The sequence below is a fragment of the Neomonachus schauinslandi genome, chromosome 1 (genome assembly GCF_002201575.2).
Source record: "Neomonachus schauinslandi chromosome 1, ASM220157v2, whole genome shotgun sequence".
Classification (NCBI taxonomy): Eukaryota; Metazoa; Chordata; class Mammalia; order Carnivora; family Phocidae; genus Neomonachus; species Neomonachus schauinslandi.
In genome coordinates, this window is record NC_058403.1 from 44,983,372 (window position 1) to 45,005,829 (window position 22,458).

A 22,458-nucleotide genomic window follows, 5' to 3' on the forward strand; every position below is an offset into this window, starting at 1 on the left:
AGGTTTCTTGGAAGTCTGAACTGGGCATGGAAGGATGGATGGAAGCCTGAGAAATTCCAAGCAGGCGTGGCAGCAGCCTGACTACAGGCCAGATGGAAGAGGTTTAGGAAATGCTCAGCAGCATGAGTGGTGGGTATGAGGTCTAAGGCCAAAGGGCAGAGGAGGAATGTAGAAGAAAGGGCAGAAAAGAGAGGTCAGAGTCAAATGGTGGATTGCTTTGAATGTTGGGTTGAGTTTAGCATCTTTTCTGTAGAAGGGGGGATGCTTAGAATATTTGAGGAGGGCAGTGATAATGGGATTTGAGGAAGTTATTATTTTTGGGGGGGGGGTTGCAAAACGGTGGTTTTATTAAAGCCCAGGGACAGAATCCCTGGGCAGAAAAAGCAACTGCCCCGGGGTTGTGTGCCCTGCCTCATTATATACTTGGGAGTTGGGGGTAGGGAAAAAGGGAGGTTTTCAAAAGAACTTCCATATGGTAAAGACAAACTACAAGATACTGGAGGCCTTTGCCATTGTCAAGTTAAGGTTGTTTTTCCCTTTAGTAGGACATTAAGACGGTTGGGAACTTCCTGGAAGAGAACGGAGGTCAGAGTGACCAGAGACCCAAGTTTGCCGGAGTTCAAGTCAGAGGGAACGTGGGACCAAGGTTGAGTGGTGGCAGTGGACAAAAGATTGGGAAATCAAGAAATATTTCAAAGGTATACTCAACAGGATTTGACTAGGGCAATGAAAGAGGGAAAGAGTCGGATTTACTTTGTGGTTTGGGATCTAATTCCCTTCCCCTTGAATCTGGAGCTGGCCTTAGTGATTCACTGGTGACCAATGCAGTTTGGAGGAAGTGATACTATGTAACCTCTCAGACTAGATCAGAAGGCAACCATGCTGCCTCTGCCTTGTTTGCTGGAATACGTGTTCTGAGCCACCTGAAGGCACTGTGGTCTACAGACAGTCTTGAGTCCTAAGCTGAACCTAGCCTTCGAGGTGTCCTAGCCTAGGCTTACAGGTGTCAGATGATTTCTGGCTTGATCAACTGTAACGGCAAAAGACACATGGAAGGATAAACCATAAAGGAACAGATTATTCGGTCTTCTAATATGGCGCTCTTTAGCATGCAGAAGTTTTTTATCTCATTAAACACTCAGTTGCATTAGGTGGGTAAGCTGAGTATAGTGATGGATATAAAGTAGTGGTTAGAAATTTGCTCCAAAGCATTTACATGCCGTCCCTCAAATTTCCAGCCCTTATGACCACTAATATGCATGTATAAGAGGCCAGCAGTTAGGTGTTCAGGCCATCTGGAGGTACACCCTGGGCCTCTAGCAGACTCAGAATAAACATCAATATGAATTTAAAAGAGAAGTTCATTTTGAATAAGAGTAGAATGATCTATTTTCCAATAGTTACTCAATTCTTTTTCCCCCATAGTTCTCATCTGTAAGAGAAATACACAGTTATTGAGAGTATGAAAAACTGATACTCTGAAATTTTGAAATTTCATCTTAGTCCAATGACCAGACCTGACAGCCCTAAACACAAATAAACTAGCAGAACTATATGCCAAGAGATTTTTATTGTAAAAAGTAAACTGAGGTTTATTTGAACATTTGTTCCTATATGCTTGTATTTTTTCATTTAATCAACTTTATTAAAGTATAAATCACATATACAATAAAATTCCATGATTTTAAGTGCCAAGGTTGAGTTTTGATACATGTAAACAGTCTGGTAACCACTACCACAATCAATATAAAGAACATTTCCATCCCCTCAAAATATTCTTTTGCTCCCTTCCCAATCAATTCCCTAGTCCTAGCCCTAGCAACCACAGACGCGCTTTCTCGTTTGAATTTTGGCTTTTCTAGGTTTTCACATAGCGTAGTCATACAGTGAGTTCTCTTTTGTGTCTGGTTTCTTTCACTTGGCGTAATGCCATTTTACTATTCGCCCAAGTAGTTGTTCCTTTTCACTAATGAGTAGTATTTTCACATCCTGATACATCATCTGTTTATCCAGTCATCTGTTAATGGGCATTTCTGTTGTTTCTAAGTTTTGCCTATTGTGAATAAAGCTGCTATGGAAATCTGAGTGCAAAACTTCTATTTTTCCTGGGTAAAATACCTAGGAATGAGGAACCATGGTTTTAGTACTAAAAAATATTTATATTCCTTATATCAATTATCCTTTAAAAAATGAAAAATACAAACATTTCTTAGTCATATTTCATAGTAAAATTTATCAGTGGATCTGTTGTAATATAGTTGAAGAATTCATATATTTTCCAGGCCTAAAGAGTCACACACAATCATATACATTTAACATATTTCAAGATAATGCTTAATAATATGTGGGAAGATACTATTCCTTACAAACTTCAATATATTATGTAAAATAAAATACACTCAAAAAAAAAATACATTCATACTATTATAGGAACAAAGAAACTACACTAAGAATTCTGTTGTGATTTTCTCTTAAGGGCAAAGAGCTGCAGAATCTCTAATTTAAAAAGAGGACAATTTTAATTAGTCCACCTTCCAAAGAAATATATTTATAAAATGCCTACATGCTTCTCACACTAGTTATGTTGACTTCAATTAACAAAGAACAGTATCTCTCATTTGTCAAATGAGAAACATTTCCTAACTCACAACATCCCCAGGATTGTTCTTAGTCTAAACTTCCATATAGAAAAATGTGGAACAGGAAATTTTAAATATCAGACTCCAAGGTTATAAGCTCTCACATTCAAAAGTGCAGAGAATCCAACATTAACAAATTATAGTTCTTCAAAAATCAGAACCACAGATGTCCCTTATTTAAATAACAGTGATGTCACTTCAGAGTTAACTACAGGGAACCACTGAATTGTAACACATGGAGAGATTAAGAAAACTTCAAGTGTTCCTATATATCATTATAAAAATGAACATTTTACAATATTATGATCTCTAGAGAAAGACATATATAAAGATCATGATCAACAAAACTTCAGTCATGACAAAGTAAAAATTTTACCTTCCTTTCAAGCTGCTTTCTAAACATATTAAGTCTCAACCTCACTGAATTAATGAAAATAAAATTTATCCCACAACAGATTTTTGTGGCAGAAACTAAAACTTCAACAAATACATGAAACGAAAATAGCATGAGCAGTTTCCTTACACAAACTATATTTAGATTTCCTTAGCGCAACACTTGGAAACTCAATTTCATATTTTGTAAACTAGTCATATGAAATGATTCTAAAAGTATAAATGAGTTTTATATCAACCAATTGACGCTGACAAGCTGCCATACCACCACCTGTCGCTGGCAGCTTCCAACGGAAACTTGCAGTACTTAAAACACACGTCAGCATCTGCCAAGGAAGCAGGCTGCAGAGTGAAGACTGGAGCTCGAAGACAGTGGTTATGAACTGCCACACAGTGGCAAGGCTGCCAGCCCGGGGAACGGGGCACACATTCCGTGTCCCCCAAGCCCCAGGAAGGCTGCTCTGTGTGCATCAATGCACCCAGTCTCTCGGATGGCGCAGAACTTCCAGAATTTCCGCTTCTTTGGAGTTCTCCGGGGGTGAATGCATGTACTCCCACCTATAAAGGTCCAAAACAAAAGCAAAACATGTACTAATAAGAAAAATTATAATGAACAATACACACACCTCTTTACTTAAAATCGATGAAAAATAAAATTCTAAGAGTAAAAAATGTCTTACACCTCCTTGTCTCTAATGTACCTAATATGCCTTTTACCCACTAGCCTTTTTTAAAATAGTTGCTGCTAAGGAAATAAAGTATTTTATTTTATTTATTTATTTATTTATTTTTAAAGATTTGATTTATTTATTTGACAGAGAGAGACACAGCGAGAGAGGGAACACAAGCAGGGGGAGTAGGAGAGGGAGAAGCAGGCTTCCCACGGAGCAGGGGGCCCGATGTGGGGCTGGATCCCAGGACCCTGGGATCATGACCTGAGCCGAAGGTAGAAGCTTAATGACTGAGCCACCCAGGCGCCCCAGAAATAAAGTATTTTAATAATTCCTGAGCAGGGGCACCTGGGTGGCTCAGTCGTTAGGCATCTGCCTTCGGCTCAGGTCATGATCCCAGGGTCCTGGGATCCAGCCCCGCGTCGGGCTCCCTGCTCCGTGGGGAGCCTGCTTCTCCCTCTCCCACTCCCCCTGTTTGTGTTCCCTCTCTCGCTGTGTCTCTCTCTGTCAAATAAATAAATTTAAAAATAAATAAATAAATAAATAAAATAATTCCTGAGCATTGTTTGCCTAATATTAATATCCCGGAGCCAAAATACACTTTTAGTATAAACCAGGGTTTCATAAATTGTAGACCCTCCCATGATTCATGGGCAAACTTTGTTTTTTAGCTTAATACTTATACATTTATTTTAATGTGTTACTTTCTATTTATGGCAATAATATCAGTTTGCATTTTTAAATAAATTCTCTCTCAGAAAAAATAAGAGTAGAAAATTTAAGTAAATAATACCTCAGATAATATACAAATATAGTCAAGATGGTTAAGCTCTAGATGAAGTCTGGCAGATACTGGCTTAGACCAGGGGGTAGCAAACTTTTCCTGTAAAGTGTCACTTAATAGATAACTTTAATTTAGGCTTTGTGGGGCCACATACAGTCTTTTGCATATTCTTTTTTGTTTGTTTTTAATAATCCTTTAAAAATGTAAAATTCATTCTTAGCTCAAGGACTGCACAAAAACACATCACAAGTAGACCTGAATTCAGCTTATAGCCTGAAGTTTGCACACCCTTGGTATAGACTGTAAGAAGCCAAAAGTGACCTGTCCCGGTAACTATTCAAATGAACAAGGGATTGATGTATAATCCACCCATATCTGCAGCTTAGAATGTACCTTATAATTAGGGGCCAGTAGTAATCAAGAAGACTACTGGCGGCCTTAAAAACTTATCTCTACTTTTTGTTCACATCTCGTCTCTGGGGTGGCAGGAACACCTAGCAGTGATGTGCATGAGCTTTCAGCTAAGGACAAGAGACCTCACGAGCAGCAATCATACAAGGACAGAGCCAATGCCATTCGGAAGGCAGGCACAACCATGCAGGGTACTAATCTCACCAGGCTAGGTCTGGACAGCAGAGCGAGGCAGGGCATTCCTCCAGTGCCATACAGCAGTCCACTCTTAGTTGGACATTTACACTCATAGAAAAAAGAAGATTCTAGCTCTTATAAAATAAGTAATGTAATTTTTCTTTTTTTCTGATCTTTTCTATTTCAATCTGGACACACATCATTCTGACTTTCATATAGCCAAAAAGTCAAGCTAATTGCACCAACATAAATATATCTGTTTTTAAAATTCCTCCCATAGGAGTGCCTGGGTAGCTTAGTCAGTTAAGCATCTGATTCTTGATCTCAGCTCAGGTCTTGATCTCAGGGTTGTGAGTTCAAGTCCTGTGTCAGGCTCCACACTGAGCATGGAGCCTACTAAAAAAATTCCCCCCATAGATTCAATTAACCTTTATGGAGGCTCACCACAGCAACATATAAAGCAAAAAGAGAATGCCAAGCACTGGCAACAATCCCTTGTACTTTCAAACAAGCTTTATGCTTCATATTGGAGAGTAAGACTTCTCCTTACAAATAAATATAACAATTTCTAACAAAATTAAGCTGAAAAACCTGACATGCTCAAATAAATTTGCTTTGCCCATAACTCTTCCTAGAAAATTACCAAGTAGGCAAGGACACCACCATCCACCCTATCTTCTCACTCCCTCTGTCCTTTCCCAGCTGTCACCCACAAAGCCTTATCATTCATCATGCTGTTCATTCTTTAAAAGAAAAAATTATTGGGCGCCTGGGTGGCTCAGTTGGTTAAGCGACTGCCTTCGGCTCAGGTCATGATCCTGGAGTCCCAGGATCGAGTCCCGCATCAGGCTACCTGCTCGGCAGGGAGTCTGCTTCTCCCTCTGACCCTCCCTCTCATGCTCTCTGTCTTACATTCTCTCTCTCTCAAATAAATAAATAAAATCTTTAAAAAAAAAAAAATTATTTTCCTTATTAGTTGACTGTGATTTTATTATTAAAATCAGGAAAGTCAAAACCAACGAAGTCTTTAGGTTAGACATTTGCAGTGTTAACGTTCATGTTTTGTAGGGGTTAGTGGACTGAGAGTGGAGGAATAATTATGATGAGTAATTCTTACCGAGCAGTTAAAGGTAAAGACATCAAGATGCTTTCAATCCTGGATCCTGGAGTGAAGAGGCCAAACTTTGTACCCCGATCATACAACAGGTTAAATTCTACATACCTGACATAAAGACAACAAATAACATTAAAGGCCAGTTGAATAAAATCTTTCTTAAGACTAGCCCATAACGAATACTCTAAAGGGGGTGGGAGGTTTCTTCCTGCCCATCACCCCTCCCCCTCTCAGTCAGCTGGAATGGGCACAGGGAACGCCAGTCTACAGCCAGCCAGCTGAGTCTTCTCCATCTGGACAGGCATAAATAAAAGGGTATTCTACCCAACAAACAATAGGATATAGATTCGGCCCCAACAGAGAGCAGCTATCAAACAAGAAGGTTATGTTTTCCAATAAACAGAATGGACACAAAGCTGAGAACTTTAAGGCTCAAAAACAAGAGAAAGAAATGAAAGAAATGGCACCCTTTATCAGGATAGAACAGTTCGTTCTGGCCTTCCCCCATGGTCTGAGAGGTTTCAGAAGACTTCATTTTACCACCTATAATTTCCACATACTAAGATCTAAAACTTTCGTAACTGAAAGGCCAAGTACAGCTAACGGCAATCTATTAATAACTACTAATATAGGGCGCCTGGGTGGCTCAGATGGTTAAACATCTGCCTTCGGCTCAGGTCATGATCTCAGGGTCCTGGGATCGAGTCCCGCATCGGGCTCCCTGCTCCTTGGGAGCCTGCTCCTCCCTCTGCCTCTCTCTCTGATGAATAAATAAATAAAATCTTTAAAAAAATAATAATAATTACTAATATATTCTAGAGATTTCCTTTTCTCAAAGTAGTTAATAGCATTAATAAGCAGTCCTATAATTCAGTCTCCCTGCAGATTAGCGGCAATCAATAAGCAGTGGTTGAGTTGCAGTGCTCAATTTTATTTTGCTAAGAAAAATATCCTTAGCATCAACTAAAACTTGGTTCAATAAATTTATTTTCCATTAACTGCCACGGGGTCAGATCTAAACTCTGTGTAGCTTAAACCTCTCTGACTGCCTTTAACATCATGGGATCTTTTATAAAAGGTCATTTAAACTCCAAAGATAATTTTCACTATTGATAAGGATTTAGAATGACCCATAAAGCTGAAAATTCAATGAATAGTCCCCCTTTCAGATCATTTATCAACTCATGCAGAAACTATTCTCTTGGTCTAAACTTCCCTCAGATAGTCTTGTTTACCCACTAATTCGTCTTTAATCACACTTGGAGGAAGATAACCTCTAGAATCCCACAGTACTTGAATTTTTAGAAAACACACTTCTCTGTGCAAACTTGCCAAAAGCCCTGAGAAAATTTAAATAAATTATATCCATGGATCCCTTTCTAGTCCCCGGTATTGATTCATCACAGATTGAACTTTGAGCATTAATAACTAATGCCTTCTTATACCTGTTTCAAAAGATAATATAAAGCAAAACTTCTTCCTTCCTAAGACCATGGAAAAGAATTTCAGCCTTCAGTCACCTTTTTCACTCCCGATGCTGCCTTTCTGAAACATGATATTTAAGGGATGGCTGTGATTCTCTAATTCGTATGGATGTCTCTTTCAAAGGCCCTTGTATGGAACTCCCTACATGAATTTTCTGTAAGGATCCCTGTACTGCTTTCCTTTTTTGAGTGAAGAATGCCTCTCTGACCCCTCCCAGGTTTCACTTAGATCTGATCTGTCTGTTCCTTCTCATACGTTTATCCTCTCTGAGGTGCCTGCAAACCATGAACCTTAGCCATTCCCTTCAATTTAACAGATGCCTAAATTTTATCCTGTTTCCCTTTCCTAAAATACAGCAAAGAGACAGTAAGGTAAAGATCTTTAGTTTCTGCAGTGCCTGACTGGCTTAGTCGGTAGAGCACGCGACTCTCGATCTGGTGGTTGTCAGTTTGAGCCCAATGCTGGGTGTAGAGAGTACTAACGTACGTACATACACCACACATACAATACATAAATACATACAATCGGTCAATCGGGGAAGCTCCTATCTGGGGCGGAAGGAAATGGAGTAAGCGTAACCTGTGAAGCATACAGATAGGGTGATGAGTGCCGTGTGTGGAAGGTGAAGATAATGCTGACAACCGTAGGGAGAGCTGTGGTTCATCTGAAGTCCCAGAGTTTACTGCCATCTTAAGGCCCAGAGATAAGGGTGGCAGAAGGAGGTTCTCTGTGAGAAAGTCACAAAAACCAAAACCAACACAAAAAAACACCAAAAAGAATACAAAACACGGTTCCTATGTCTCAGAAGTTTTAAGGTTTCACCTAATTCATATTCACAAAACCGGTCAGCTTTGCATGTAAAATCCTATGCAAAACTGGAACATTGCCCTTTCCAAAGGTTGGGTTTTTTTTAATAAATTTTCACTGGCTATTTTATTGACATAATTGTTATATTAGTTTCAGGTGTACAATATAATGATTCAACAATTCTGTACATTACTACTTGCTCATCACCAAAAGTGGACTCTTAATCCCCTTCACCCTATTTCACCGATCCCCCACACCTCCCTGCTGGTAACCACTAGTTTGTTCTCTGTATTTGAGTCTCGTTTTGTTTGTTTGTTTTTTCTGGCTTAGTCGGTAGAGCACAAGACTCCTGATCTAGGGGGTGCGAATTTGAGCCCCATGTTGGGTGTAGAGAGTACTAACACACATACATATATACATTCGTACATACATACATATATACAATAAGGGAAGCTCCTATTTGGAGCAGAAGGAAGTGTCTAACGTATTGGCTGGCACATAGTAAGGACTCCATAATTAATATTGTCATTAACTATAAATAATTTCCGAAATGATTACGCCCATTATAACGACCTCCATGAAATCTTAAAGATGAATGGAAAAGTGTGGGATTCCAAATTTATAAAGCAGCAAAAACATTAAATGATGCCCATATCTTGGCATAAGGCTGGAAGGTATTGCTAGAAGACTAAAAGAAATCAGCCGAATTAAATTCAGCAAGTACCACTACATGGCTGCTATGAGTCGCTAATGTACAGACAAATGAAATAAATTTTGCTTTTTTTTTTTAAAGTTTTTATCTATTTGAGAGGCAGAGAGAGAGAGCATGGCAGGGGGCGGGGAGCAGGTAAGGAGCAAAGGGAGCAGGAGAAGCAGACTCCCCACTGAGGAAGGGAGCCCGATGCGGGGCTCGATCCCAGCACCCCGAGATCACGACCAGAGTTGAAGGCAGATGCTTACCCACCCAGGAGCCCCAACTTTGTTCTTTTTACAGTACTATTGCACACAATTTTTAATATTCACTTAATATTCATCTAGTTTTAAAAAGCAGCTCTGGAGAGTCTTAACACAACCCTAACAAGACAACAAGCACCCACGATGACTCCAAATGCCCCACCTCGCCGCGCCAGTTACACAACAGGGCGACCCATTCTCCTGTTGCCACTCACCGCCCTCTCCGGAGCTGCTGCCACAGCTTCTCCTGGGGCGTGAATGAGTCATCACGGTGCTTTTTCACAAGAGGAATGTAAGAAGGAACGACAGCCTGGGCGCAGCTCTGCACAAAGCGAAACACTTCCTCCTTGGATGGGGAGTCAAGGTCATCAAAAAAGATGCCCCCGATGCCCCTCCTCTCCCCACGATGGACGATAAAGAAGTAATCATCACACCTGGGAAACACAGCAGGGCCATGGCAAGGATCAAAGGGGGGAAAAAAAAAGACATGAAAATCAGTGTGAGCATTTCAGCGTGGAGCTCTCTCCTTGACTCACGCCAACACGGTGTCCTTACTTTCTGTCCAGCTATGAAAACGAAACTAGGGCTTTCGACAGACTTCCTGCAGTCAGCACCCATGCAGAAAATGCTTATGCTTTCATATGCGAAGGAAGGAATTTAACACATGTCTATCGAAAGTATATGGAACTCTAAAAACTTTAGTGAAGAAGAAACAAAGAGCCCAGTATTACTAGGGTATTTCCTAAAACAAGTGATGAGGCTGCCCTCGGCAGCACTGTGGCTTTTGCAAGAGGAAAGACAAGAATCCTCTACCAGCAGCAACACTAACAAGGTCTGTGTCTGGGCGCCAACCCTTCAGCTCTTGAGTCAGTTCTTTCTTCACCGAGGGAAGGTACAGTAAATAATCTCTAAGGTCTCCTTTAGCAATAAACTGTGGAGGCCCCAGAGCATGCAGGGCTGAGGGAGGGGCTGGTGGAAGGAGACGCTCAGAGAACACCTACAGACGTATGAGCCACCTGGTCTTGAGTCTTCCCCCTCTCTGTGCCTACTAGAGCAGGTTTCTTAAATGCTAAATTTGCAGAATACTTTACATGGTTGAAATAGCTTGTTAGATGATCTCTAGAAGAATAAGGGTCTGTAAATAGAAAAACCTGAACAAACAAAAACTAAAAGCTGTTTGAAAGGTTCTATTAAAAATAGCCTTAATAAAAAAAACCTTAATAGCTTAAAAAAAAGGGTAGCAGCTGCAAATCCCTAGAGCTGATGCATTGGTCTAATTCACCTTGACTGTGACTTGTTGGCTTTCCTTTACATGTATGTAACATGTTACAAGTTCCTGCATGTAACATAGTTGAAGTACATCCTGAGCAACGTTGTGAAGTCAGCTTTAACCAAATCACACTATTTCAAAAGCTCCATGAAGTTATGAAGTTAAGAAATGTGCTAAATACTTATACTAAAAACCTCTTTTTAACTAGCCTGCATCCTACGTATCTTAGTAACTAATGTCACTCAGATGGAGTCATCTCAATAACAGCAGTAAAAGGAAACCAAAAAATGACGTCACCCATACCCTTCCTCTTCCTGGAAGGATGCTGATTTGTGAGAGAAAAAAAAAAAACCCTCCCTCACACATCCAAGCTTCCACAGCTGTGCGGTTTTCGGGGGTAATATCAACCAAGAGGAGAATATGTCTTTTCTGAGGATTTTAAAACTGAACTCCAAATCTTACATAAATAATATCAAGATTCCACAGCTAGCTCTAAAAGCAAAGCAAAATCACCCTCCCCGCCCCCCAAAAAAACACCAAAACCTCTTCTGTTCTTCCTTTTTCAAGAATGCCAATTAGCTCTAAGTAGAATTGGGTGCTTTACTCTTACTCCAAACAACTTATGCCTAGACTCCATTTCACATTTACCAAATATCCTGGATCTCCTCACAACTCATTTCCCTTTCCTTTATCATTAGAGTTTCTTTAACAGACTTTCCACTCCCACTCTTCTCCTTGTCCACAGCATCTGGTATATTTGCATCTTTCCCTAATAGTTCTTCAACCCTTCCCATGTCCTAATATTCCTGTGGCACCAACAGTTCTCATCTAGGATGAGAAGTTAATATCCCACACGAGGATTAAAAAGCTTCTGAGGTATAGATCATGTTAAAATTTACATCCTAAATCATTTGGGATCAAAAAAGACGCTGCTACCCAATTTTTATTACAGATATTCATATATTTCTAAGTAAATAATAAAACCACTTCAAACTGGTATCCCACTTCCAGTGGGCAAAGAAAACAGAGGAACCTTCATAAGATGAAAAAGGTCTTAATGACATAGTAGTTGCCTTCAGGATCTACAGAAGGAACGAAGGAAATGTATTTTAGGTGTGATGACAATACCTTTACTTACCATTTTTTAAATTTAGGGTAGAGATCAGGACCATGCTGGTCACAAGCCTCCTTTAGAGTTCTGTGAAAATGGACAGCATCATCTTGGTTCAAGTATGTTGGAGTAAGGTCACATCCACCACCAAACCACCACTGCTTGTTACCTACAAAATCAAGACATGCGATTCTCATGCAGGCTTTGGACTCTGAGATGTAGCACACTACTCACCGTATTTGCAAACCGAATTTATCAGCTTAGTTTTTTAATCATGAAATGTGTGACAATCAAAAAAGATTTAACTAGGGCGCCTGGGTGGCTCAGTTGGTTAAGCGACTGCCTTCGGCTCAGGTCATGATCCTGGAGTCCCGGGATCGAGTCCCGCATCGGGCTCCTGCTCGGCAGGGAGTCTGCTTCTCCCTCTGACCCTCCTCCCTCTCATTCTCTCTGTCTCTCATTCTCTCTGTCTCAAATAAATAAATAAAATCTTTAAAAAAAAAAAAAAAGATTTAACTAAATTTAGTTCTGAATGGCCAGTGAAGCCTAGGCATGAAAGAAAAGGTATAAGCAGAAAGAAAAAGAAGTAGGAAATTAAAAAGTGAGAGAGCAGAACCAGGAGGAAAAGGACATGCATGGCAGTGAATGACGAAACATCACGTGAGTGGACTCCGGCTGCATATCAAATCACGTGAGGAGTGTAAAATGCCTCTGCTAGGTCACAGTTTAAAAAACAAACAGAAGACAAGCAAATCTCTGGTCCAAACATCCACAGTTTATAAAAACTCCTCAGGAGATTTTGATGTTCCCTGTATTAAAAACCACTGCCCCGCTCCCCTTACCCCAGAAGGGGTTAAAACGTTTGCAGAGGGACACAACTTACCACTTGAGACTATTTCATGTGCTTAGTTGGGTCTATAAGTTGTTAGTACCAGTTACCAACTTCTAATATTAAAAGGCTGGACCAAACTAAATGTCTTCAAAATGCAAGTTAAATACATGGACTTTAAATACCATCACCTGCAGAGACACCCACAGCCCGAGAGAGGCACTGCACAGATGCTCCGCCCGATGCGAACACTTGGCCCAGCTAACTGCAGACAGGGGCTGGAACCACCTGTCCATACGAGGCACCATCAACCCCATCTTAAACCCACTGACAATGTGCTGGTGACTAGTGAAGCAATGCATGTGGAAGAGATTTTCCATAAGCAAATTCTCCATTTCAATGTAATCTTGTTTTCCTTTGGATTTCCTTTCCTGTGCAAAGAACCCTGCGTGCACTTTGAGTTTGAGATTCATTAAATCATTCCTTCTGTGTTGGAGGAAATATGGGGAAGTCAGAGTCCAGCCAATACTATTTTCTTTTCACCTCTAGCGCATAATCCATTGCACCTGCCAAGGGATCGGGCTTCATCCGCCTCCTGAAAAACCTAGTTAAGATTTATATATTCTTTCTCACATTTAGATTATACCCTCTAGCTTGTTTTAAGATACACATTTTGCACAATAATATTTTGCACAGTTCCAGGGATGCTTACCATCGGCCTCTTCTACTTCAAAGTATCTATAGTTGAAATGGATAGTAGGAGCATGAGGATTCTTGGGGTGGATAACAGAGCTCACACCCATAGCAGAAAATGGCAATTTACCTGGAAAGTAAAACATATAGTGAGTGGCACTCAATCAGCCAGCTTGATTAACTCCAACATAGTTTCAGGATCAATTGTCAAAAGCTGCTTTTTGTCTCTTAAAAAACAATTTTTAAAAAGGAAATGTGAACATGCTACTCTGGCATGCGCAACCAAGTGGATTTTTACAGAAGCACTATTTATTTTACACATAAAACTTGTGGGGGAAAAAAGGTTTGCAGGGGCTATTACAGGCTGTGGATACTGTCTGATTTACCATCTTTAGTCTTCAGAATTTTTCCTCGGCTTCTCATTTGTTTGGCTGCTTCCTCAGAAAGATTCCCATGAACAACAGAAATGCTCACCCCAGCCTTTTCAAAAACATGCCCATCTTGAAGTACACAGCTGATGCCTCCACCTCCTGTTTACAGAAACAGAAAATGAGGAGAGAGTATAAGGGTAGATGCAAAATCCAAAACAACCCTTGCATGAAGGTGGTGGGATTAGGAGTTATTTTCCTCCTTTATTTTCCAAATCTTCTATAGTATCAGTATATTTGAAATTTTTAAGTACAATAAAATTAGATAATCAGCTTAGCTGGACGACATTGCTACTGACAGTGGGCAAATACTCTATCTCCCCCACATCACTAAACTGAGGATTTCTTCCACATCTGAAATAAATCACAGGACTATTTTCTCTTCAACTACTGTTCAGAATGACATCCACTGGTTATGATATGTGAGAGAAGGCTGAGGTTAAAAACAGGTATGGGTATATTTGTGGAATGTTCTATTATTACCGAGTTTAAGAGCTCCATATTATTTCAATTGCTTTTTCTCAGTGTGTTGTTTACCATTTAATTTTGTTTACAGGCAATTAAAAAAACAGTAGACAGTCGAACTCTTCAGGGATTTGGAGGCTTAAACTGACTAAAACACACATTAACATTTAGGTATCAGAGCTTTATTATTAATAGTTTGTTTTTAAGACACTAGAGTTACCACCAAGGCAACTGTTTCACATTAGTACCTATTTGTCTTGTTTTATTTCTAAGAATTTTTAGAGCTGGTTGGGACGTAAGATGATCCAGTGCAACCCCCCCCAAACCCCCGCACATTTCTAATGAGAAAATGAGGCCCAGAAAGACAAAACACCTTATCCATGATCACACAGCTGGCAAGTGGCCCAAACAATCTTTCTATGCATCAGACAATATTTTAAGCACTTCATTCTTCACCCTCATATATTATTTCTAATCTCATTTCATAGATGAGGAAACAGAGGCACACAAAAAATTAAGTAAGTTCTGAAGGCCACACTAGCTATTCTAGTACTTGAGGTTGTGGTTTGGTTCAATAGTCTTCACTTGAAAACATGACAAGATGGAAAACACTCTGAAGACCAGATTTAACTTCATTTAATATAGATGTGGCAGTATCACAGCTCAAAATCTGCTGATGAGAGGCTGCTGTAGTATTCCTAGCTGAAAGTCAGGAATTCTTCAAGTTTATGACCAAGATGGGGAGTTCCACTCCATAGGCAATAACATGGTCAGGAATACATGACTCTATAAAAACTGGGTTTTTCATTGTTGAAGTATTATTGACATATAACATTATATTAGTTTCAGGTGTACAATGCAATGATTCAATATTTGTATACATTGCAAAATAAGTCTAGTTACCATCATCACAGTTACAAAATTTCCAAGATCTCTTCTCTTAGCAACCTTAAAACATGCAATACAATATTTTTGACTATAGTCACCATGCTGTACGTGACATCCTATGACATATTTATTTTATAACTGGGAGTTTGTACCTCTTGATCCCCTTCACTCATTTTGCCCACTCCCCTCACCCCCTCCTTCTGACAACCACCAATCTGAAAAACTGGGTTTTAATACTAAAGTCTTTTTGCCATTGGAAAGAAAGATTTTCCTAGCAGGAATTCTGATGCGTGCATTTGGAAGAATTACTGACAAGCCAAATATTTCTTGTGCAACTTAGGAAAAGACATACTGACACAATTACACCCTCGGCTGGGGGAGTCTGGCCAGATACTTAGCAAAGAGGAGGCAAGTTCATCTTTCCATCTCTAAAGGAGGAGAAAGTGTAAATGCACCCAGAGAAACAGATGAAATGTGGGTAAGATCGATGCTCAGTTACAACTTTAGACATCCAAGCTTGTTGGCTAAAAATAACCGCAGGGCTTCTAGAAAAGGCCATCATAAAATAGCATAGGATTTGGAATGTACACTTTTAGAGTGACCAAAGATGCATCCATACGTCTGATGACCCTTTTAGTATCCATCTTTCTAAAGGTGTCCCTTCTAACCTAGCAGCCGCTCTTTTAGGTACCTCTTTCCTACTCTCATCCACTATTCTCATTTTCTGCCAGCAACCTAAGTGCGACCTCTAATTGCCATCTCCGCCTCCCGCTAGGGGCCTCCTCACCTTCCTTCCTCTCCCACCGGTCCACGCAGAAGCGGGCGCCCCCGTCTACCTGTGCCAACGCTTGGCACACCTGGGCCTGGGTCTCCAGGATCAGCAGCTCCATCTTGGTCTTCATGTCGCTCGGCCTCCGCCGCAGCTCGCGCAGGTCGGTCACAGGAGGGGCCATGAAGCAGCTGCAGCGGCGGGTCAGCTCGTCGTCCTCCTCCGGCCTCCCGGACGAAGGGCTCCGTGCCCCCAAGCTCCTGGGCACCATCTCCGCCCGCTCTACGTGCCCGAAGGCGGCGGCGACGAGCCCCGCCAGTCCCGCCAGCCCGGCCAGCGCCGCGGTCAGCCTGGTCCCCAGCCGGGGGCCTCCTCCCGCCGTAGGGATGTGCCCCAGCCCCCGGCACTGCTCGGTGCCAGCCGCGCCCGGGGCCCGGCAGATGCGTGCGGCCGTGCAGCGCCCGGGCCAAGCGCACAGCCCTCCGCGGCCGCCCCGCGCCGCTCGCCAGCAGGAGCCCGCGCTCAGCCTGCCCAGGTGCAAGGCCATGCTCCTGCGCTGTCACCCCTGGCAATGCCCACGTCCCGGAGACCTGCCCCTGAGTTCCCTGGGAGTCCCAAGCTGGCGAGCCGCTCTGGGAGACGGAACCTTTGGCGGAGAAGAGCTACTACCGGGTCAGTTCCCGGGCTGCCGGCGGGAGGCGGGGGATGCTGGGAGCTGTAGTCCGGCTCCTATCGCCGCCTGCAGGGGCGCGCCGGGGAGATAAAGACTCCACAGTCCCCAGAAGGGCGGGTCCCAAAACAAGGGAACTGGGTGCAGAGGAGGCGAGGGGCGGCTGAAGCGAAGGCAGAGATAAGAGGCTTTCTGGTCACGTACAACTTCTGGTCTGCTGTCCAATCAACCACAGGGAGAAGGCAAAGTGGGGCTGAACGCTGAGGCCTAACAGGGCAGAAATATGGCCCGAGACCCCTGCCCCAATTTACATTTTCAAACAGGGTTGCAAATCCTGGTTCTGAATCTATAGACAGACCCTTTGAGCCTGGTTCCAGTTCATGAACCTTCTAGAGCTTGCAGGATTGGCTGGGGGCGGAGCCTGGTAGACTCCTTACTTACCAGCCCTTTCTAAGGGGAATCCGCAAGGGCAAGCTAGTAAAGGGCGCGTAAGAAAATCCTAGTAAAAGACTTTCTGGGATCAATTCATATCACAGTTCATCATTAAAATCTTCCCAGGTCTTGGTCCTACACTGCCCACTTGATTATTTTAGAAATAGGAAAAGCAATGTGATTGTTTTACTAAACCAGCATAAAACTAATGACCTGGTGTGTTTGGGTGACCAAGGAATAAGAGATTTAAAAATAGTTAAAATCTGGGACACTTGGGTGGCTCAGTCAGTTAAGCGTCTGCCTCTGGCTCAGGTCATGACAGGGTCCTGGAATCCAGTCCCGTGGGCTCCTTGCTCAGCAGGGAGCCTGCTTTTCCCTCTGCCTGCCGCTCCCCCTGCTTGTGCTTGGTCTCTGACAAATAAATAAATAAAATATTTTAAAAACATAAAATAAAAAATAAAAATACTTAAAATCCTACAGTTGTGGGGTGCTGCCAAGTATTTCTCACCTGTAGTACTTTCAACAACTCCTGTAAACTAGGTTTTTAAGGTTAAACCTCATAAAGATGAGGTTTATCAGCAAACATTCACACCGCTTCCTCCCTGTTACCCCTAAAACACACAGGCGCGTGCGCGCGCGCACACACACACACACACAAACACACACTCTTTTAAAAAAAGAGGAAAGAAGCTAACATAGATTTGACAGATTTTTGTTGTTTTTGTTCCTGTAAGCATACCACAGTTCTATGTTGTCTAGACAAAGAAGTGTTAGAATGACTGTCATGGAATGATTTTAATTTCTAATGGTAGATAATAATTTAAGCCACTGGTGGTGGTCTCTACAAGTTTTTTCTTGGTGGCTAGATGCAGTGATGGAACTTCCATGGCTGTGGGTCAGACCAGCTGTTCAAGCCAGGGTATCTTATCCATTCGCGACTGTATCTGGCAACTCTCATACTGGGACTCAAGGTTAGTTGGGTAGCACGCTTGACTCGCTAGCAGATTCAATGAAAGGTAAAGGCTTGGATTGAGAAGTGAATAAACTACCTGGGACGGGGGGGTGAGGGGGGTGGGGGGAGAAAACCAGTGGCTTTTAGCCATAGTGTAACATGCTGCCAGGCTGAGTTGCAGGAGAAAAGGGAAGATAAGAACCATTACTTCAGGAAGGGCTGTTTGCTTCTCCTAGATGCCTGTGATAGGGTTTGGCTGGACCTGTGTAATTGAACCTTATTGGTGGAAAAAAACCTCTCTAGCCCATCTTTCTATAAGAACCCCCTTTCATTATTGCTCTGATTCTGAGAATCATAAAGCTAGGAAAAGATAAGCAGGCACAGGCCATTTTGAACATATGCCCAGTCAGATAGGCTGGTCTTGAGCCAACTGTGTACTAGTTTGCATGTTTCCATCCCTCCCTGTCCTTGGCCTCTCTGTGCAAAGGGCTGCTCTCCTTTCTGCTGATATCCAGAGCCCTCCCTACCCTACCTAATTATACTATGCTTAAGAAAGACCTTTACGGCTATCAACCTTAAAAATAAAATAACCAGTTATTTAATCAACAAAGACGAGTTTATCTGGGAATAGCAGAGGAATTGCAACTCAGGACATGCAGACCACAGCACAAAGAGGCAAGAACAACAGAGAGGAACAAAGAACAGAGGAGAGGGACTTGCTTTTATAGAGGAAAGGAGGGAGCTGCCAGAGGTTGTTTTGGAGGAAAGTTCATAGGAGGAGAAGGAGAGTTCCGCGTTGTGGTGGCTTCTAATTGGCTGGGTTGTTGCTGGGTGAGGAGAAAATCTTCCTTCTTCCCACAGGGTTATGTAAAGTAAGCTGTGACCAATACTGAGTGAGCACCATCCCTTTATTGCTCCCGACCCTATTTTGAATTGGGTTTCCTTTATTCATTTTCACACAGCCTGGTTAGTATGAGTTTAAATCATCTTCCTGGGATACAAATTGTCTCCAAGCGATATTTAAGCCTTATTTTTCGGGTGGAATTAAAAAAAAAATCCCCTATTCAAACAATTTCAAGCATCAGAAAACTAGTGGGAACAAATAATAAGTTTACAATAACTTATAAAACATAAGGGGTAAGTGTTCTCATCCTTTTTTGAGCCCAGTTGCCTGTATTGCTTTATGTTCTATATGATGCTACCGAGCAAAAAGATTCTGAATAGCTTTACACAAGCTCATGAATTTTTTTTTTAATCTTTTTTTTTTTTTTAAAGATTTTATTTATTTATTTGAGACAGAGAATGAGAGACAGAGAGCATGAGAGGGAGGAGGGTCAGAGGGAGAAGCAGACTCCCCGTCGAGCAGGGAGCCCGATGCGGGACTCAATCCCGGGACTCCAGGATCATGACCTGAGCCGAAGGCAGTCGCCCAACCAACTGAGCCACCCAGGCGCCCAGCACAAGCTCATGAATTTTTGAAACTCCACACGCTTCTCAGAATCCTTATGAATTTTTCCTCTCCTCTATTCCCTAAAGCCTTGAACATAACTGACTTTAGGCCTGCCCTTTTCTAGAGAGAGTCAGAAGGGACTCTGACTTCACCCCCTTGACAGCCTTATACCCTTTTAACAACACACACACACACACACACACACACACACAGACTCATGAGTCCCACTGGCTTTACTAAATTGTACTAGTTTCACCAATTCCCGAATTTTGAGATCTGAACTTAAGAAACGCATGATCAAAGTGACTCAGTTCTGCTACTCCCAGATAAATAATTAGACTCAGGCTAGTCATTAACAAAGTATTGCCAAACAGATGTGTTCACCTTGGTGCACTTCTGCCAATTTATTAAAAACTCTAATGGGGATGTTGGTGGGGTGGTGGTAGTGAACTTAACAAAGAAATGGACTTTTTGATATTTTTACGCTATTTTTTTTTACAATTTATTTTTTTAAATGTTTATGTCTTTAGAGGCAAGTATTTACATACTTCATTAAAACAATTGGTTCTTAAAGTTAAATGTAGGTTAAACATCCGATGCAATTTGATGTTGCTGTCTTGCTTTTTCTTTAACTGAAATAATTTTAAAATTAGTTTTTCAGAGAGGTATGGATACCACCCAAATATTCCAGAAAAGTTTTATGAAAGGGAGGAGTCATGGTGCCTGCCCCTTAGTCTTTAGCCTTTTGCCTTTAGCCCCTCCATATTTTTTCTCTACAGTGATATGCATATATCTGGAGTTGCAGCAACCATTTGTGATGAAGATTATAAAGGTCACATGAAAAAGTTTGCAGAGGAGTAAGATAGAAGTAGCCTGGGTCCTGATACATCCTTGAGCAGATGTCATAGCCCTGGGCTGGAGTTCTTGTTATATGAGAAAAAAAATAAATTAAGGTGCTGTTTGTCAGCTTAAGTCTTTCTAACATCCTAATTATTCCATCTTGATTTGGATGTCCACCCTGGAACCAACCAACAATGGCCAGGGGTAAAGGATGGAATCATGTTAGAACATGATGACCTCCCACTATAACTGGGGGGAATGGTAAGTGTGGGATATCATTTCTAGAAAAAAAGGAAATATGATAAGCAGACAATACCACTGATGCTCACTATAGAAGGAAATTTTTGAAGATAATTCTGGGGCACTGAGTTTGTGAACCTAAGATGAACAAAAATATGGAATTCAGAAAGAAGTAGCAAGTTTAGGTGTATAGGAGGTAATAGGTTTAATCTTGACAATTATTAAAAGTTATTTCTACCGGAGCTGGGTGGCTTAGTTGGTTAGGCTGCCAACTCTTGATTTTGGCTCAGGTCATGATCTCAGGGTCCTGGGATTCAGCCCCACATCAGGTTCCATGCTCAGCCAGCAGTCTGCTTGGGGAATCTCTCTCTCCCTCTTCCTCTCCCCTCCTTCTCTCAAATAATAAATCCTTAAAAAAAAAAGTTCTTTCCACCAGTTCAGCCAAAGTCTCCAGCTGTTCCATTTGCCTAGGTACAGAAGCTTCCTGATTACCCCACCCCTACACTATACAGTGCTCTCAACAAAAATTCTCAGAGGCTTAAGAATGCCATGGGCCCAGGCACCTGGATGGCTCAATCATTAAGCGTCTGCCTTCAGCTCAGGTCATGATCCCAGGGTCCTGGGATCGAGCTCCATAGGGCTCCCTGCTCCACAGGAAGCCTGCTTCTCCTTTCCCACTCCCCCTGCTTGTGCTCCCTCTATCACTGTGTCTCTCTCTGTCAAATAAATAAATAAATCTTAAAAAAAAAAAAAAAAGAATGCCATGGGCCAACTGAAAGGAAGAGTTGTTTGGGAAGATGTTGGGACAAACTGTTGGGGTCTATGCAGATATCCCTTCTGTTTCGGCAATCAAGGAACAATGGGGATGGGGCAATAAGACATCAGATAGCAATAAGAAAAACATTTAACATTGCTCATGTGTATCTGCATCCATGTGATTTCATGGCACTTGCAAATGGTGGTATTTGCTCAAGATATGCAAAGATGCTTTCACTCATGTCATGGTGAGTTCATCTCATCTGGTGAACTAGAATGCTCTCTTGGAAAATACATATCTAAGACTTTTTAACTTAAGCCCGTACCAACATCTTTTTAAATTTAGGAGTCAAGAATCAGCTCCCTTAGTTCTCTGCATCTATCTACAGCAACATTTTCTTCTATGTCTAACTGTTCAGCTGGGACCAGGACCTCTTTCTAGAAGTGATGAGGTTAAATGAAAGCAGAGGGAGATGGATGCCTGGGTGTCTCAGTGAGTTAAACGTCTGCCTACAGCTTAGGTCACGATCCCAGGGTCCTGGAATAGAGTCCCGCATCAGGCTCCTTGCTCAGTGGGGAGCCTGCTTCTCCCTCTGTCTCCCTCTCCCTCTGCCTGCTTCTCTCTCTGCTTGCCACTGCCCCCTGCTTGTGCTCTCTCTATCTCTCTGATAAATAAATAAAATCTGAAGATAATAAATAAATAAATAAATAAAAATCTAAAAAAAAAAAAAGAAAGCAGAGGGAGAAAAAGGCACATTTGAAATAGTCTTTTTACTGCAAGACATGGTGAGATGCTGGTGGGTTACAAATGGAAATGTGGGTCCGGAGGAGGGAGGGCTGGAAGGGTAAAGATTTGTGAGATATCCACAGCTCTGGAATGATGAAAAGTTCATGGGAGAACTTTTAGAACAAAAGGATAAAGTGCCCCAAGTCAGAACACGGGAAACAGACACATTTAGGGATGAGGGAAAGAAGAAGTCGTAGGGCCTTTGGTGCTATGTCTCAGAAGCATGAAGGGAAGAAGTCATCAAGGAAGAGAGTGTGGTCAGTGGGCAGAAAGCTGCCCTCTCTGCTCAGAGAACACAAGTGCTGAGTACCAGATACTGGAAATTATAAAGTCACTGACTTCCTTTGAGACAGAGCTTCAGAAACCAGATGAGGTGGCTCCTAAATTGAAAGAATACATAGAACAATAGTAATTCAGGGTAGGCAGTTATAAGATTGATCTTT

At 41.8% G+C, this 22,458-nt stretch overlaps 1 protein-coding gene across 1 annotated transcript; it reads right to left on the reverse strand.

Moving 5' to 3' along the window:
• Nucleotides 1–1,562: 1,562 nt before the first annotated feature.
• On the reverse strand, nt 1,563–16,526 carry CPOX (coproporphyrinogen oxidase). The gene is made up of 7 exons (XM_021687956.1): nt 15,907–16,526; nt 13,725–13,868; nt 13,358–13,468; nt 11,844–11,985; nt 9,651–9,869; nt 6,193–6,297; nt 1,563–3,590 (listed from the first exon to the last, which is right to left on the reverse strand). The coding sequence occupies exons 1-7, from the start codon at nt 16,433–16,435 to the stop codon at nt 3,503–3,505; spliced, it is 1,338 nt and encodes a 445-aa protein (XP_021543631.1). The 5' UTR covers nt 16,436–16,526; the 3' UTR covers nt 1,563–3,502.
• Nucleotides 16,527–22,458: the final 5,932 nt, after the last annotated feature.

Excerpts from the sequence above, each read along its gene's own strand:
- CPOX (XM_021687956.1), bottom strand. The coding sequence starts at position 16,435 with ATGGCCTTGCACCTGGGCAGGCTGAGCGCGGGCTCCTGCTGGCGAGCG. Across the intron at positions 9,870-11,843 it reads TACCCTAAATTTAAAAAATG|GTGTGATGATTACTTCTTTA; the intron begins GTAAGTAAAGGT and ends TGTGTTTCCCAG. Across the intron at positions 6,298-9,650 it reads CAGCAGCTCCGGAGAGGGCG|GTATGTAGAATTTAACCTGT; the intron begins GTGAGTGGCAAC and ends TCTTTATGTCAG.